This window comes from Sciurus vulgaris (assembly GCF_902686455.1).
Source record: "Sciurus vulgaris genome assembly, chromosome: 10".
Classification (NCBI taxonomy): domain Eukaryota; kingdom Metazoa; phylum Chordata; class Mammalia; order Rodentia; family Sciuridae; genus Sciurus; species Sciurus vulgaris.
This window is the reverse complement of record NC_136470.1, coordinates 73,678,306-73,693,635: the sequence shown is the minus strand read 5'-3', so window position 1 is coordinate 73,693,635 and position 15,330 is coordinate 73,678,306. Positions and strand designations below refer to the sequence as shown.

The 15,330-nt window shown below is 43.0% G+C and overlaps 1 protein-coding gene across 7 annotated transcripts in view; it reads left to right on the top strand.

Moving 5' to 3' along the window:
* Positions 1 to 15,330, top strand: part of LOC306670615 (myosin light chain kinase, smooth muscle-like) — a 125,874-nt gene that overhangs the window by 109,385 nt on the left and 1,159 nt on the right. For all 7 annotated transcript variants that reach the window (XM_079155365.1, XM_079155362.1, XM_079155360.1 and 4 more), the window contains one exon: positions 5,108 to 5,315. In XM_079155365.1, the coding sequence (XP_079011491.1) occupies positions 5,108 to 5,315 (208 nt within the window). The remainder of the gene's footprint in view (positions 1 to 5,107; positions 5,316 to 15,330) is intronic.

Genomic DNA, 15,330 nt, shown 5'->3' with positions numbered 1-15,330 from the left:
CTTGGCTGCTCCCTCTTGGTCTCCCTCCATCCCTGATGTGGGCAGAACCTCTCAGTTCCTTCTTCCTGCCCAGCCCTGGCCAATAGTTGGGCCACCACAGCTGCACCTTGCAGCTGTGTGGGCTTGCAGTATGTGCCCAGGACAGGCCTGCCAGGGATAGAACACACACACTGTGGGTCACCAAAAGTGGCAGGATCAATGCCTTTCTGTTACTCACCAAGCTTGGAAAAGGCAGATGTATGTGACTTGGCATCTTGGAGGGGCTTTAGAGACAAAGACCCTGCTACTGCTCTGGGTTCCCACTGTGGTGGACCATCCTGGGCAATAAGGAATGGAGTCAAAAGAGAAAAACCAAAAAGGTTGGTACACTTGAGAATGGTTCCCTTTTAGTAACTGAGTAAATCTTAAGACAGCACCATGTTCTCAAAAATGTCTCAAATGAGACAGCTCAGGGTTACAGAGCAGCCCAGCCTTCTCCTTAACCATACACACACACACACACACACACACACAGAATGAATCCCACTCCTTTTAAAGGCCCTTTGAGGCCATAAAGGTTTTTGAGGACATTTTATGGAACTGGAGCACAATTTTACTCTTTAAAATTATTACAGGGATCATGGTTACTCTATCTTTATTTTTCTGACAAGTTGTCGGTTATGCCCTTGATTGATTTGCTACTGGGCTTTGGTTCAAGAACACAACCTCCAATTAAACATGGTTGCTGTGGCAAAAATATGATTCTCCCCAGAATGACCCGTTTTGGTGCCCTTTCCAAAAACTCATCCTGGTTAAAACTCAAGGTTGCCTGTTCATGTTGGTGAGCATTCCCCCTGTGGTCACTTGGTGTTCCCATACAGATGATTAGAGGGTGCCAAGGCTGTGGGCTGGGCCCCAAGGAGAATGGAGGGGAAAGGAAAGAATTCCCCAAGAACTAAGTGGGTCACCATTTAAAACCAAATACTTCAGAGATGGAAGCAGCCTTAGGTATCAAGAGCAATTTTCTCTTTAGTGAAAGGAAGGAATTACAACCCAAAGAGGCAAGGAAGCCAGGCCAAACCCAGGCGCTCAGGCCCTGGCTCTCCTGCTGAGTTTCCTAGGGTTGTTGTGGGCACGCATGGGCCCCACTCCTGTCCTGCTGTGAGTCCCAGGGGATGGCCCAAGGTTTGCTTATGGCACAGCCATTTCTTTTATGAACCCTTTAATGTTTTCCTAAAATGGGGAGAATATTGTGCTTTAATCCCTAAGAGATTTAGGATCCATTAGAGGTAGACACCACTGCTTTGCTTCCACAGAACTTTTCTCACCCAAAACACAAGTTTACAAAGAGCCCTGGATACAGCTGCTCAACTTAGAGACCAAAATTACGGTCTAAAACGTGCCACTTAATCTGTCACGTGAGATTACTGGCAAACCATTGAAGCCTCCATTCTTCTCTCAGCTCTGTGGACTAATAACATGATTAGCTTTGTGTGCTATCGTGGACACTCTTGGTGTCCCACCAGGCTCCCTTCACCAGGCCTATTCCCTACCTCGGGGTTTGGCAAGATTCACAAATAAGGTCTCTGAAGCCCTCAGATTATCTTTCTGGGCACCCCAACCTTAAGATACCTCCCTTGTAGAGTTGTAAAAGACAAATAAGAGTCTATATGTGAGCCGGGCATTGTGGTGCATGCCTATAATCCCAGCACTCAGGAGGCTGAGGCAGGAGGATCACAAGTTCAAAGGCAGCCTCAGCCACTTAGTGAGGTCCTATCTCAAAACTAAAAAAAGATGGGGCAGGGTTGGGATTGGGCTGAGGATGTGCCCCAGTGGTTAAGCCCCTCTGGGATCAATCCTTGGTACCAGAGGGAAAAAAAAGATTCTTCATGTGGGAGGTCTTCTGAAAACCAAACTATCAACGAGTCTAAAGTATGTACTTAATGAAGGTCCTGTCTGTAAAATTCCCAGATGTGACTTCTTAACTGAAGGCCAGTGATGATGGCAGAAGAGGTACCCAATGGGCATAGCTATTGTCATTCATCCAAGGATATGAAAGGAGGCTTCCTGTCTTCCCCACTCAGAAGCCCAGCATAGTGAGCAGACAGGAGAACGATGAAGTTGAACAATTTTTAGGTAATGTTAGGTAGTGTTTGAACAAATTTCTCCCATACCAGAAGGACAAGTGTTGATGTTGCAAGTCATTCAGTTCTGAAATTAAGCAGGGTCACAGAAATTCCTGCCTTTGCTTCAGATCCAAAGGAGGGCTATAAAAATATCATTTGCAAACTGCAACTTTCTTCGGTGATGCCAGTTCCAGCATGTTTAAAAGTCCCCCAGTACTTATTCTAACAGGCCTTTTCAGAGGAAACTTGGGATATGGGTAGACAATGAGAAAAGAGAAAAGAATCCAGGGAGTATGTCCCTGAGGTCTTGAAGGCTTACAATATCCCTGGTTAATCATTGATGCCTCAGGGCCTGATGGGCTGCTGAGCTGGCCTGCAGGGGGCCAGCATGCTTGCTGCTGGAATGTTAGGGCGCCTTTGGTGCTATTAATGATTTATCTCCTCCCAGTTGCCAGTGTGTCGTGTCTCCCCTTCTCTTGGGAGCTGACAGAAAACCTGTTTTCATCTTTTTTTTTTTTTTGGGGGGGGGGCAGTCCTGCCTAACAGGGTGCAGGAGAAATAAAGGATGATGTGCAAATTCACTACATGACCAGCCTCCCAAGGGGCTTCATCCTGTAGAAGAGGGTTACCTTAGTTGTTTTCTGAAAATGCAAAGCACAATGCTTCCATCACGGTAGTTGTTGTCTAATGTCCCATTAAATGAACCTCCATGCCGACACCACATGATTTCATATGGGTGTGTGACATGTGTCACCTTCAAATGTGCATAATCTTACTTGTGGAGCTTTTCCATTTCCATTGCTAGTTTTAAGTAGCGTGAGAGCTCAGTGTGTGCTTTATTTTCATTATATAGACACACCAATATAAAAGGAGCACATTGAAAAAAAATTTTTTCTGTTTTACAACAGCCAAGTGTAGTGTTTGCAGAGATTTTAGAAACTAATAGTTAACTAAAAGGAAAAGAGGGGTGAGCCTCACAATCCTGCCCACCCAAAGGTTTTCCTGTTGCAAGAGCTAGGGGGCTCTATCCACCCAGATGGGTGTGGTCTTCACTCCTATCAGCCTGAGGGGGGAGGCACTTGCTTTGGTCAGGCCACAATGGCTTCAGGTGTTATTGACATACTTTGTGGGGAATAGATTTTACAATCTTTGCATGACTCTATCATGATATACTTTACATTTTCAGAGTAAGGGAATTTTTTGTTTGTTTCTAGAAATTACAAATAAAATGAGTAATAACACTGATTTGGAGTTTTGTTTCTTTTTCATTGAAGCCTGATTACAAATTAATAGGGATGGAGAGGCAGATCCTGTGAGGTTTATAAACTGGCATTGAAGAGGTGATACATGGAATAACCAAAGAGGGATTGTTCACTTGGAGGATTTTCTTTGGGTTTCAAAACTTTCTTCCTTAGGGAGAAATCTGCATCCTGGCCATTGAGAATTGAGTCTAAGGACAGTTGGGGCAGAATAGCTGGGAAGGGGACTGAGTTCAGTACAGAGACAACTACAGGCCTAGCCTATGAGACCAGCACTGCACAAAAGAAAAGGGAAGGAAAAAGGGGTTGTGGGGTAAGAAAACAAAGATGGTTTCTGTCGCTTCTAACAGTCCTCTCCTCCCTTAGTCTGCTTAGAGAAGGAATGGTGTGTGGATGCCCAGGCTGTGTGTAGGCTCCCCCATGAGCCGGTAGCACATCACTCCCTGACCTGTCAGGGAAGAGGCTGAGGCCATTGAATGCTTTCTTTGTAAATGCAATTTGAGTTTCTGCAGTGAATTTTGCTTTCGCTTCATCTGCATCCATTCTCTTCTCTTGGAGTGGATACATGGATCAAAGCTATTGCGACCACTGTTTCATAACATGAACTTCATTCTCAGGAGCCTTCTATGGTGTCTTCTGTGTATTTTCCAGTGCTAAAGACCTCAGTGTTCTGTCCTTGACAGTGCATTGTGTGCCAGACTGAGATCTACTCCTCCAAAGAGTGGTCGATACCGAGGAGCCTGTTGAGTTTCAGGTGTTTGAGACCCTTGGGGAACTTACTTGCTTTGAAACTCAAAGGGAATTCTCTTTTTGGAATTTATTTCTGCATTTTCCACCTCTTCTGAGAGTTGTCCTCTCTTTGAATGACTTGGTCTGAGACTCAGATGAGCCAAACACTTAGGAAAGTGCTGAACACTTAGTGCTCAGCAGACACCGGCTACTTTTGTTGGAGACTGTCCCAGGATACCATTCAAGTAGTTGCCCCTGTTCTAGTAGCTGTAGGAAAACAGTAGAAACAGGTGAAATTAACCATTTATTTAAAGAAATAGGTAATATACTTTAAAACACTACATTTTCAACATGTAATCAGTGTTTCTAAATTATTGAGATCTTGTATGTCCTTTTTTTTTTTTAATACTGCCTTCAAAAACCAGTGTGTAATGTGTACCGACAGGGCCGCTCAGTCTCGCCAGCCATACTGCAAGTGCTCCGCTGCTGTGTGTGGCCAGTGGCCGCGGACCTCCCTCCACCAGCTGAGAGCTCCTCCCAAGCTGCAGAACCTCCAGCCAGACCTGGGCAGGTGGAACATGCATTTTTATCAGGATCCTCAGGGATTCTTCCTGTGTTAGAGTGAGGAGCACTGATTTAGAATGCTCACGATCACTCTGCACCAACCCCTGCCCCAGGATTCTGATTTAATTGATCTAAGCTGGAGTCTGGACCCTGGCATTCTTTTAAAGTCCCCCCAACATTCCAGTTTGCACTCAGACTTGAGAAACGTGTGTTGTGGCTCTGGAGCCAGGATGCCTGACTCTGTCACTTTCCACCTTCAAGACCTTAGGAAATTACCCAAACTCTGTACCTCAGTTTCCTCTTCTGTAAAATGGGGATGAAAGTAGTATCTACTTGGAGGCCGTTGTGAGGATTAAATGAGTAAATGTGTGTCAGGCACACAGAACCAGAGCTGGCACAGAGGAGTACTCATGAAATATAAGCTCTCATACTTTCTTCTTTTTCTTGAAGGTCCGGGGTTACCCAGAGCCCCAGGTGACATGGCACAGAAATGGGCAACCCATCACCAATGGAGGCCGCTTCCTGCTAGACTCTGGTGTCCGAGGGACTTTCAGCCTTGTGATTCTTGCTGTCCATGAGGAGGACAAGGGAAAGTATACCTGTGAAGCCAGCAATGGTAGTGGCACCCGCCAGGTGACAGTGGAGTTGACAGTGGAAGGTGAGTCTCAGAAGGCAGAGCTCTGCTGGGAGCTGAGCTTTCAATTCCCCAGGGCCTGCAGCTCCCACCTCAGCCCTCCCCTGGGAGATGGAGGGACTGACTTACAAGAGAAAGCACACCCCATCCTTGGATTCGGGACATCCATCTTAATGGGAGGCATGTGGTCGCCAAGAACAAGGGAGACACCCCAGGAGACTGTCAAACTAGGAATCACTTGCTTTCCTGCTCAAGCCTCCTTGTGGCTTCCTCTTACACCAAGATTGACACTAGACCCCTTACAGAGGCCTTGCAGATTCCTGCTGGTCTGGCCCATACCTGCTTCCTACCCCGCTTCCCCTCCTCACCTGCTCCCTTCTGGGGGTCATGCCACCCCTCTTGCTTTCCTTTAAGCGAGACCTTGGGGACTTCACCCTTTGTGCCTTGCCTGAAGACAAGCTCTTCCCTCAGCCCCACACCTGACTCATCCTCACATGCTTCAGACCTCTGCTCAAAAATCTCCTTAGAGAAGCTTCTGACCACCTCAGTCCACGACTCTTCATTCTCCCTTGACCTTTAGGGCTTATTGCTGTCTCACATTCTGTCTCCTCCACCCCCACTGCATGGAAGCTCACCAGGGCTGAGGGGCTGCACCCTTCCCACTGCCAGCATCTGGAACGTTCCCTACATTGGTTGATGCTCAATATTTGGGGAATGGATGAACAGCATGTATCTTGGGTGTCTTCATTAGCATCATATTGAATTAACACACACCGATATAAAAATATTGTGTAACTCCAAAAATTATACAGAAGATAAACACACCAGTGTGTTAACACTGGTTAATTGCTTTGTCCTTTTTCCCTCTGTTCTTAAAAAATCCTATTAACTTTAAAACTTTGAGGAGAAGCATTTGACCATAAGTAAAACTGGGTTTTTTGTCATGGTGTACCGTCTTGGCATGCTGAAGCCACTTCACTGGGCAGAACATGTATAGATTGGGCCGCTGACTGATTGATGCTCAAGAGCCTGAGCCTGGAAGGACACAGGGATCTCCCAATCCCTGGGAAGTAAGATAGGCCTCCCCCAACTCTTCTCGGCCTTTCTAGACACTTAAAAACCAGGGGATTCAACTCACTTTTCTACCTTTCTGAAGACTCTTTTCCCAACCAGGTTTTCAGGGCCTGTGGGTGGGTGTTGTGGATGGAGGGTTAAGGTAACCAGGGAAGGTTCCAGAAGTGGGGTGGTAGGTGAGATGCACCTGAGCCAATGGGCACTCTTTGCCCTACTTTTCCTGTGTTTCCCCACATTGTGGAAGGGCAGACAGGCTGTTTCACCCAGCAGAGTATGCATAGTTTGGATGCTTTCCTTAAATTCTTTAACCAGTGACTCACTCATTTTAATGACCTTCAAAGTGCCAGTGGCTGGGGCATTCGAGGTGTTAAGGGCCAGAGTCTTGGGATGGACCTCATTGCTGCCATTCTGGTAGCGCTGTCCCCTATGTTATCCACTTTACAATGCCCAAACTTAGAGTTGAGGCCCACAAACAAAAATTATTCTGTCCCCCTTTTCTGATCTCCTGTTTGGAGCTGGGGAAACAGAGACAGTGCTGAGTTATGAGGCAAGGTCCAAAGGCCTGATCCCAACTTTTGCCAATCAGATGTGTGACTCTGAACCTCTGGACCTTGGTTTCTGCAGGATAAAGGCTGTGAATTCCATTGTCTCTACAGCCTGGAACAGACCTTATTTTCTATGATTCAGAAGGGAAGATTGGGGCATGTTAGGAATGCAGGGGAGGTATATGAAACCTAGAAAACTTGAAGACCTGTTTTTTCAATTCCCATTGTTCAGGAAGTTAGATATGATGTCTTAACCAAGTGGAAACATTTTTAGCAGGTCATAACTGGGGAAAGGCAGTGGGGCAGGGCAGAGGAATGGGAGAAGGCTTGGACTCTTAACCCTGCCCCTTGGTTTTAATTGAAGAGACTTGGATCCAGGCATTTGAGGTGTTTTATGCCTTCGAACTCATGGAGGTGGAGAATGGCCGAGAGGCTGCTTCCTCTTTTGGAGTGAGTGGACCTGTGTGCATTCTACCTCAGCATTGGGCTAGTATCAGCTGATGTTTGGGTGGAGGCCCCACCAATGTCATGTATTATGCTTCCTAATGATGTTCTTACCCAGAAAGAGCAAAGGTCCTGGAATTAAAAGGGTAATGAATATGTGGAGCCTTTTTACCCTTTAGGAGTCAAGTTTAGGCAACAGAGTTGTGCAATGGGAAGAAAGTCTAATAGTCTTAGAATGGATTTTAGCACTCCTATCTATGGTGAAATTCACCTTTTCAAGCCTTATTTCCTCATCTGTAAATTGGAACTGATGGCTGCCCCACAGGGAGATGTAAGGGTCAGCCCAGGCACTAGCAAAGAGCAGCCAGTGAGAGGGAGCCTTGGGAGTGTTTGGGTTGAGGTCAACATCCTGAGAGCCACTTACAGAGGGAAACATGTGAGGGAAAGCTTCCTCACCTGATTTCCAACTTGGCAATCAGAACAAAGAAACATACAGTATTGCCCATCAGGACAAGTGCCTTTAAAACAAGACTGTGCAGTGATTCAGGGCCTTACTCAGTGGGAAGCAGCCCTAGTCTGAGCCCTGGAGGGTACACATGTCTCTTCTCTAATATGGCACTGTCCAATTGAGATATAATGTGACCCAAATACGTAATCTTAAATTTACTAGTAGCCACATGTTAAAAATCACTTGAAATAATTTTAATAGCATATTTTATTTAACCCAACGTATTCAAAATACTATCATTTCAATGTGTAATCAATATGAGAATTCTTAATGAGATATTTTACATTCTTCAGCATCTGGGATGCATCTTACCCTTTTAGCACATCTCAATTCAGACTAGCTATATTTCAAGTGCTCAATAACCATGTAGCCAATGACTACTGTTTTTGTCAGCATAGTTCTGGAAGGTTCCATCTGGGAATAAACAAGGCTAGAAAGAAAATAAGAAGAGAAACCCACATGGATGAACGAGGTGGGGGGTAGTCCTGGTCCATCATGTCCACAGAGTGATCTGGGGTGTGAGGTGGAGTGAGAGGAGGTGCCCAAATGGTGGGTGTCCCACATACCTGGTGGTAAGAAGGTCCTTTGCATTTGAGGGATGAGAGAGTCATGCAGGTAGTGGAGCATTAACTTTAAGGACATGTGCTCAGGAGCCCAAGGAAAGCCAAATTGGTAGACCCAGAGGAAATCTGGACCTCAGGTGGCTCTTACCAAGGTTGCAAGATTGTTCAGTGTGAATGCATGTACGCACACATCACCTGGGGAATCTTGTTAACATGCAGATGCTGGTTCCATAGGTCTGGAGCAGGACAGTTATTTGTCCTTGTCTTTCCATCCCACTGCCACCATCCAGGTCCTCTCTGCCAACATCATCTCATATCTGTTGTGAATGTTCCCACTGGTCTCCCCACTTCCACTCATACCTTTCTCTAATGCCCACAATGCTATTTAAAATATCTTTTTAAAAGTTCAGATTTTATCACTTCCCTCACTGTGGATCCTCCAGTGATTTACTGATGCCTTTGAATTAAAACTCATACTCCTCAACAAGATGCTGTGGGTGTGTGTTGGTCCTTGACCACTCTAGCTCCCTCCTGTCCTACTTAGTTCCAGCCACACAGACCTTCCCTTTGTCTCAAAATGCCAAGATGCCAAGGCCTCTCTCAACTAGAAGGCTGATCCTCACCTCTCTCCACCAAGAAATTCTGCTCATCCTCTGGCCTGCACTTAAATAGCACTGCCTTGGGGAAGCTGTTCCTCTCCACCATAGGCGGATAGCTTAGGTTCTTTCCCAAAGCACTCAGCTTTCACCATTCTTTATGCCCAAACTTACTCGTGTTTAAATTACACGATAAGCATCAATGTTTTTCTTCCCCTCTAGACTATAAACTCCACAAAGGCAAAGATGTGTGTCTTTTAGTATCAGATACTGAATGCCCACTGCTGGAAGCCTAACACAGGGCCTGACCTGTGGGTCTGGCCCATGGTAGGAGTTCAGTAAGTATTTGTTGACTGCACCTGGCTTTCTTGGGGACCTCATCTATACTGAAATGCTGATTCAGTTCTTATTATGCAGAAGCACTAGCCAGAGTGCCAACAGGAAGATTGGTACTTACAGTGGAAGGTAGAGTAAAATCTGAGCCTCAAGAGAAAGGCAGAGAGATTCCAAGAGAGGAGAGGAGTCAGAAGTTCCGCAAAAATCATATCCATGTGGAGCACTTGCAGTGACCTTTAGTTTCAACTTTTTTTTTTCTTCTCACTCTTTTTTTCCTTAAATTTCAAGTTTAATGTTCAACCAGAAGCTCTGATCCAGGCATTTCTCCAGAGGTTTTCCTAAGCCAGTGGCTCTAAGTGGAGTCAGTACCATCCTCTAGGGGGCACTTGGAGGAAGCGCTGGGGCCATTTGGTTTCCCAGTGGTTGGGAAGCTGCTGGCATTTAGTGGGCAAGTACTAGGGTGCAGGATGCGCCTCACAGCAGGACCTCTCCCCTGTTCCTCACAGTCCTACCAGACACAAAATGTAAGTCATTGGTTCCTTAGTCTTAAGTAACACCAAAAAAGGTTTTCAGGAGATTGCAAAAGTATGCCATATGATTTAAGAAATGTTCATTATGTAGAGGGAAACTTTTTTTTTTTTAATTGTAAACAAATGGGATACATGTTGTTTCTCTGTTTGTACACGGAATGAAGGCATACCATTTGTGTAATCATAAATTTACATAGGGTAATGTTGTTTGATTCATTCTGTTATTTTTTCCCTACCCCCCACCCCTCTTTTCCCTCTATACAGTCCTTCCTCCCTCCATTCTTGCCACCCTCCTTAACCCTAACCCTAAACGTAACCCTAACCCTAACACTAACCCCTCCCACCCCCCATTATGTGTCATCATCTGCTTATCAGCAAGATCATTCGTCCTTTGATTTTTTGAGATTGGCTTATCTAACTTAGCATAATATTCTCCAATTTCATCCATTTGCCTGCAAATGCCATAATTTTATCATTCTTTATGGCAGAGTAATATTCCATTGTATATATATGCCACAGTTTCTTTATCCATTCATCAACTGAAGGACATCTAGGTTGGTTCCACAATCTGGCTATTGTGAATTGAGCAGCTATGAACATTGATGTGGCTGTATCTCTGTAGTATGCTGATTTTAAGTCCTTTGGATATAGGCCAAGGAGTGGGATAACTGGGTCAAATGATGGTTCCATTCCAAGCTTTCTGAGGAATCTCCATACTGCTTTCCAGAGTGGCTGCACTAATTTGCAACCCCACCAGCAATGTAAGAGTGTACACTTTTCCCCACATCCTTGCCAACACCTATTGTTGCTTGTGTTCTTGATAATCGCCATTCTAATTGGGGTGAGATGGAATCTTAGGGTAGTTTTGATTTGCATTTCTCTTATTACTAGAGATGTTGAACATTTTTTTCATATATCTGTTGATTGCTTGTACATCTTCTTCTGTGAAGTGTCTGTTCAATTCCTTAGCCCATTTGTTGATTGGATTATTTGTATTCTTGGTGTAGAGTTTTTTGAGTTCTTTATAGATTCTGGAAATTTGCACTCTATCTGAAGTATGAGTGGCAAAGATTTTCTCCCAGTCTATAGGCTCTCTCTTCACATTACTGATAGTTTCCTTTGCTGAGAGAAAGCTTTTTAGTTTGAATCTATCCCAGTTGTTGATTCTTGCTTTTCTTTCTTGTGCTATGGGAGTCCTGTTAAGGAAGTCTGATCCTAAGCTGACATGTTGAAGATTTGGACCTACTTTTTCTTCTATAAGATGCAGGGTTTCTGGTCTGATTCTGAGGTCCTTGATCCATTTTGAGTTGAGTTTTGTGCAGGGTGAGAGATAGGGGTTTAGTTTCATTCTGTTGCATATGGATTTTATAGAGGGAAACTTAAAAGGAATAAAGTAATAGATCAGAAGTACTGAAAAATTTACTCTGTGCACATTTTTCTACTAAATCATGTATAGCATATATATATTTATAATTAGTTTATATAGTTATACATATGTAGAACAGTTACTATGTGTTGTCCAGTACGATTGCCTTGAAAATATGGACCAGAGAAGACTTGAAACTCAATAAATTTAGAACCAAAGAGCATTAAGTTAGTGGAGATACCTGAAATGTAGGTGTCTCATTGGATTTTTTTTTTTTTTTTTTTTGGGTACTGGTGATTGAACTCAGGGATGCTCAACCACTGAGCCACATCCCCAGCCCTTTTCCCTTTTTTGTATTTTATTTAGAGATAGGGTCTCATTGTTGCTTAGAGCCTTGCTAACATGCTGAGGCTTGCTTTGAACTCAAGATCCTCCTGCCTTAGCCTCCTGAGCCTCTGGGATTACAGGTATGTGCCACCATGCCTGGCTCATTAGATTTCATTGTCACCTTACATACCTTAAGACCTTTGGGGTATGGTGATTAATCTCTGTTATAAACAGGTTACATGTTGAAGCTGTCTATTTTGTGATTTTATCCTAACATTGCTCCTCTCTGGTCTCTTGTTATTACTGCTCCTTTTGTTCAAACAATTCATGGAATGTGTGTTTCAAGGTATGGTAGGATTTTAAGACATAGGGAAGGTTTTGTGATACTTTTCACTACTTGATCCCATGCCATAAAACAGAGACTTATTTTGTCCTCACACTTATACACTTATGGCCATTTTTTTTCATTTTCTCCATTTCAGTGGTCTCTAACTTACCTTACTACATTATCTCCTTTTTAAGGTTATTTTCTTCCTTCTTTTGTATATAATGTCTGCTCTGTTGTTTAGCACTATTTTTATTCTGTTTTCCTCTACTATTTGTACAGCATGGGTTTTGACATTCACTTTTAAATCCAAACATGCACTCTAAGTTGATGCAAACCTCTGAGTGTTTCATGATCTTTTCATAACTATCTTGAGCATTTACATATTGAAGTAGTTATACATGAACTATTACATGTTGAACTACATGGGATGATAATATGCTTTCCTTCTGGCTCTCAATATTTTAATTAAAGTCTCACTTTTTTTAAAATCGTGTTTTGATAATGAGCAGTGAACTTGGATTCTGGATGCACAGGGACATTACTAAATGTTATAAGAAGTGGACATGTATTCTGATGGAGAGGAGGAGTACTTTTCAGCAGTCCTTAAGAAACACTGTGAAGCTGGGTCACAAGGCGACTACTTCACCAATTCCCAGAACACTCAGGGTCCATTCCTGTTGCCCTGGCATGAGCATTAGTTGTGTATTTTCAGTGTTGTGAGTCCCTGCCTCAATGATAAATTATGTCCCCACACATTTTTAGAAGCATTTCTTCTCCTCAGTCTTGACCACATTATTCATCTTCTGAGCAGTGTGCTCTGTTTGGGTTCAGTCTTTCTACATCCTTTGATAGAGAGTGCCAGGTTTACTTTTATCCCTCCCCTCCTCTGTTGAACTTTTCACACCTAAAACCTGCTCAGCTTTCTCTTTTACTCATCCTTGAAAAATCTAAGCCAAGCAGTTAAAATACCTTCAGTGTCTTGGTCTTTTCCTTGCCAACTCGACCCTGTCTTCACCAGTCCTCCTAACTCACCCTTCCATTTTTGGCATTCTACTTTAATCCCCTTTCCACTTATTTTTCAACATGGCCTTCCTGTTCTGCCAGATTTTCATACTTTTGCAAAATTAATTTTGCCTTATCTGACAATTGCAACTTAAATTTTTTCCTATTAGTTACTTTAGCCCAAATTCTCTTTGTTTTGATCTTAACTCCCTGGTGTTAACTCACTTTAGAAGAAGTTTTCCTCGGTTCCACTTTCAGCTGGCTACTTTGTACATTGCCCTTGAATCATGCCATAAATCAGACACAGAAGCACCTCTAAATAGCATTCTTTTACTAGTGTATGGGGAAATGCTACCTTTTTTGCTTTTATTTTATTTTTTTAAGGAATTTTATTCTTTGGGTTAGGAGTTTTTTAAATTTTCAGTCTAATTTTTTTTTTTAATTTACTGCGGTAAAACACATATAAAACAAAATGTACCCTTTTAGCCATGTTAAAATGCACAATTCAGTGCCATTAAGTTCAGTCACAATGTTGTGCAACTATTACTGCTGTCTAGTTCCAGAATGTTTTTATTACCCCAAATGGAAATCCCATACCCACTGAGTTTTCTCTCTGCATCTCCTCCTCCTCAAGGCCCTGGCAACTACCGAGACCTCTCTCCATGGATTTGCTTGTTCTGGACATTTCATAGGAATGGAATCCTACAATAGGCAGCCTTTGGTGGCTGTTGTCTTTCACTTGGCATACTTTTTCAGTGTTCACCCAAGTCGTAGCATGTATCAGCACTTCGTTCCTTTAAATGGCTTGTGTGGATAGATGCATTTTGTTGAAACTTGTATCAGTTTATCACTCTAATTTTTATCAAATCTTTACTCCAAGATAATATGAGTGGCCCAGGAGTATTGATAGGTACAGTGAATCTGACATTAGGTGAGAGCGTTGGTGGTGGCCTACGTGGGTAATGTTACTGTGTGGAGCGTGCGTTGGAAGCCCTGAATGTCTTCATTCGGATGCCAGATTTTACTTTCTCTGTCTCTTGCCTTCCTTTTTTTTTTTTTTCTTCTTGTGACTAGATCATATTTTGCTTATTTCTTTACCATCATATTTATGGATTTTAGAAAACACATTGAATCAAATTACTGAGAGTCTAAAACAATCACTATTACTAACATTTTGATATCTCTTCTACCAATCATTTTCCTGTGTTTTGGGTATTTTGTTTGCACCCAGTGATGATCACATTGAATATATAATTTCATATGCTACTCTTTTTTTCATCAATCTTTTACAAAGAGTTGAATACCTATAAATGTGCTAGGGAATGTTCTGGGTACCCCTGATGAGTGAATAAGAAGTTCTGGTGGGGATATGGCTTAGGGGCTCATCAACACATAGGTGGTATTTAAAGCTATGAGACTAAAACCTTCTAAGAGAGAGTAACTAGAGCTGAGGAGTGCCTGGGACCAGCCCTAGGGACCCCAACAGCTGAGGCTCAGGAGAAGAGTTGAGGGAGGATAAGAAACCTATTAAAATCAGGGGACTCTAGAAGAGAAAGTGCCGTGAGGAGGGTGTCCCCCATGCCAAATGCTACAACCCTGGGAGTGACATGGGAACAGAGGATTAACCATTGGGTTTGACAAGATGGTAGTCAGGTTGGAGCCCATTTGTAGTGCACTGGGAGCAAGTGAGATAATATTTTAGCATATTTCTGCATGTTTCATTTATTCTTTAAAAATTTAATGGAAGAACAAAGTGTAACTGTACATTTTATTTAACCACTTTTTCTCTTTGTACTGTGTAACATCCAAGTACAAATAAGACCAAAATGCACATCTCTGTAAACTTTAATTTCTATTTTTAGCATTGTCTCTTTTTAAGTCCCCAAAAGTGAGGTGCTGGTCCAAGAGCAGAGAGTTTATTGTTTTGTTTGTTGTTGTCATTGTTGGGTGTTTTGTTTGCTTTTGTTTTTGTTTTTTTTTTTTTTGTACCAGGGATTGATCTGAGGGGCACTTAACCACTGAGCCATATCCCCAGTCCTTTTAAAAAAAAAATTTTTTTTTTTTTTTTTTTTTTTTTTTGAGACAGGTCTCTCTAAGTTATCTAGGGCCTCACTAAATTGCTGAGGCTGGCTTTGAACTTGCCATCCTCCTGTGTCAGCCTCCTGAGCTCTTGGGATTACAGGTGTGTGCCACAGCTCCCAGCTCAGAGCAGAGCATCTTTAAAGCTTATGATTTTTACTTGCTCAAATACTTTCCAAAAAGACTGAATGGTTCAACTTCCTCCAGCAGTGTGTGAGGGCCAGCTTTTTGAATGCATTTAACATTTGGGTCTTTCCAGAACAAATCTCTTGTTTATCATTTTAGAAGTTCTTTTAACCTTGAACAGAGAATGGAATGACAAGAACCAAATCATGTTATGG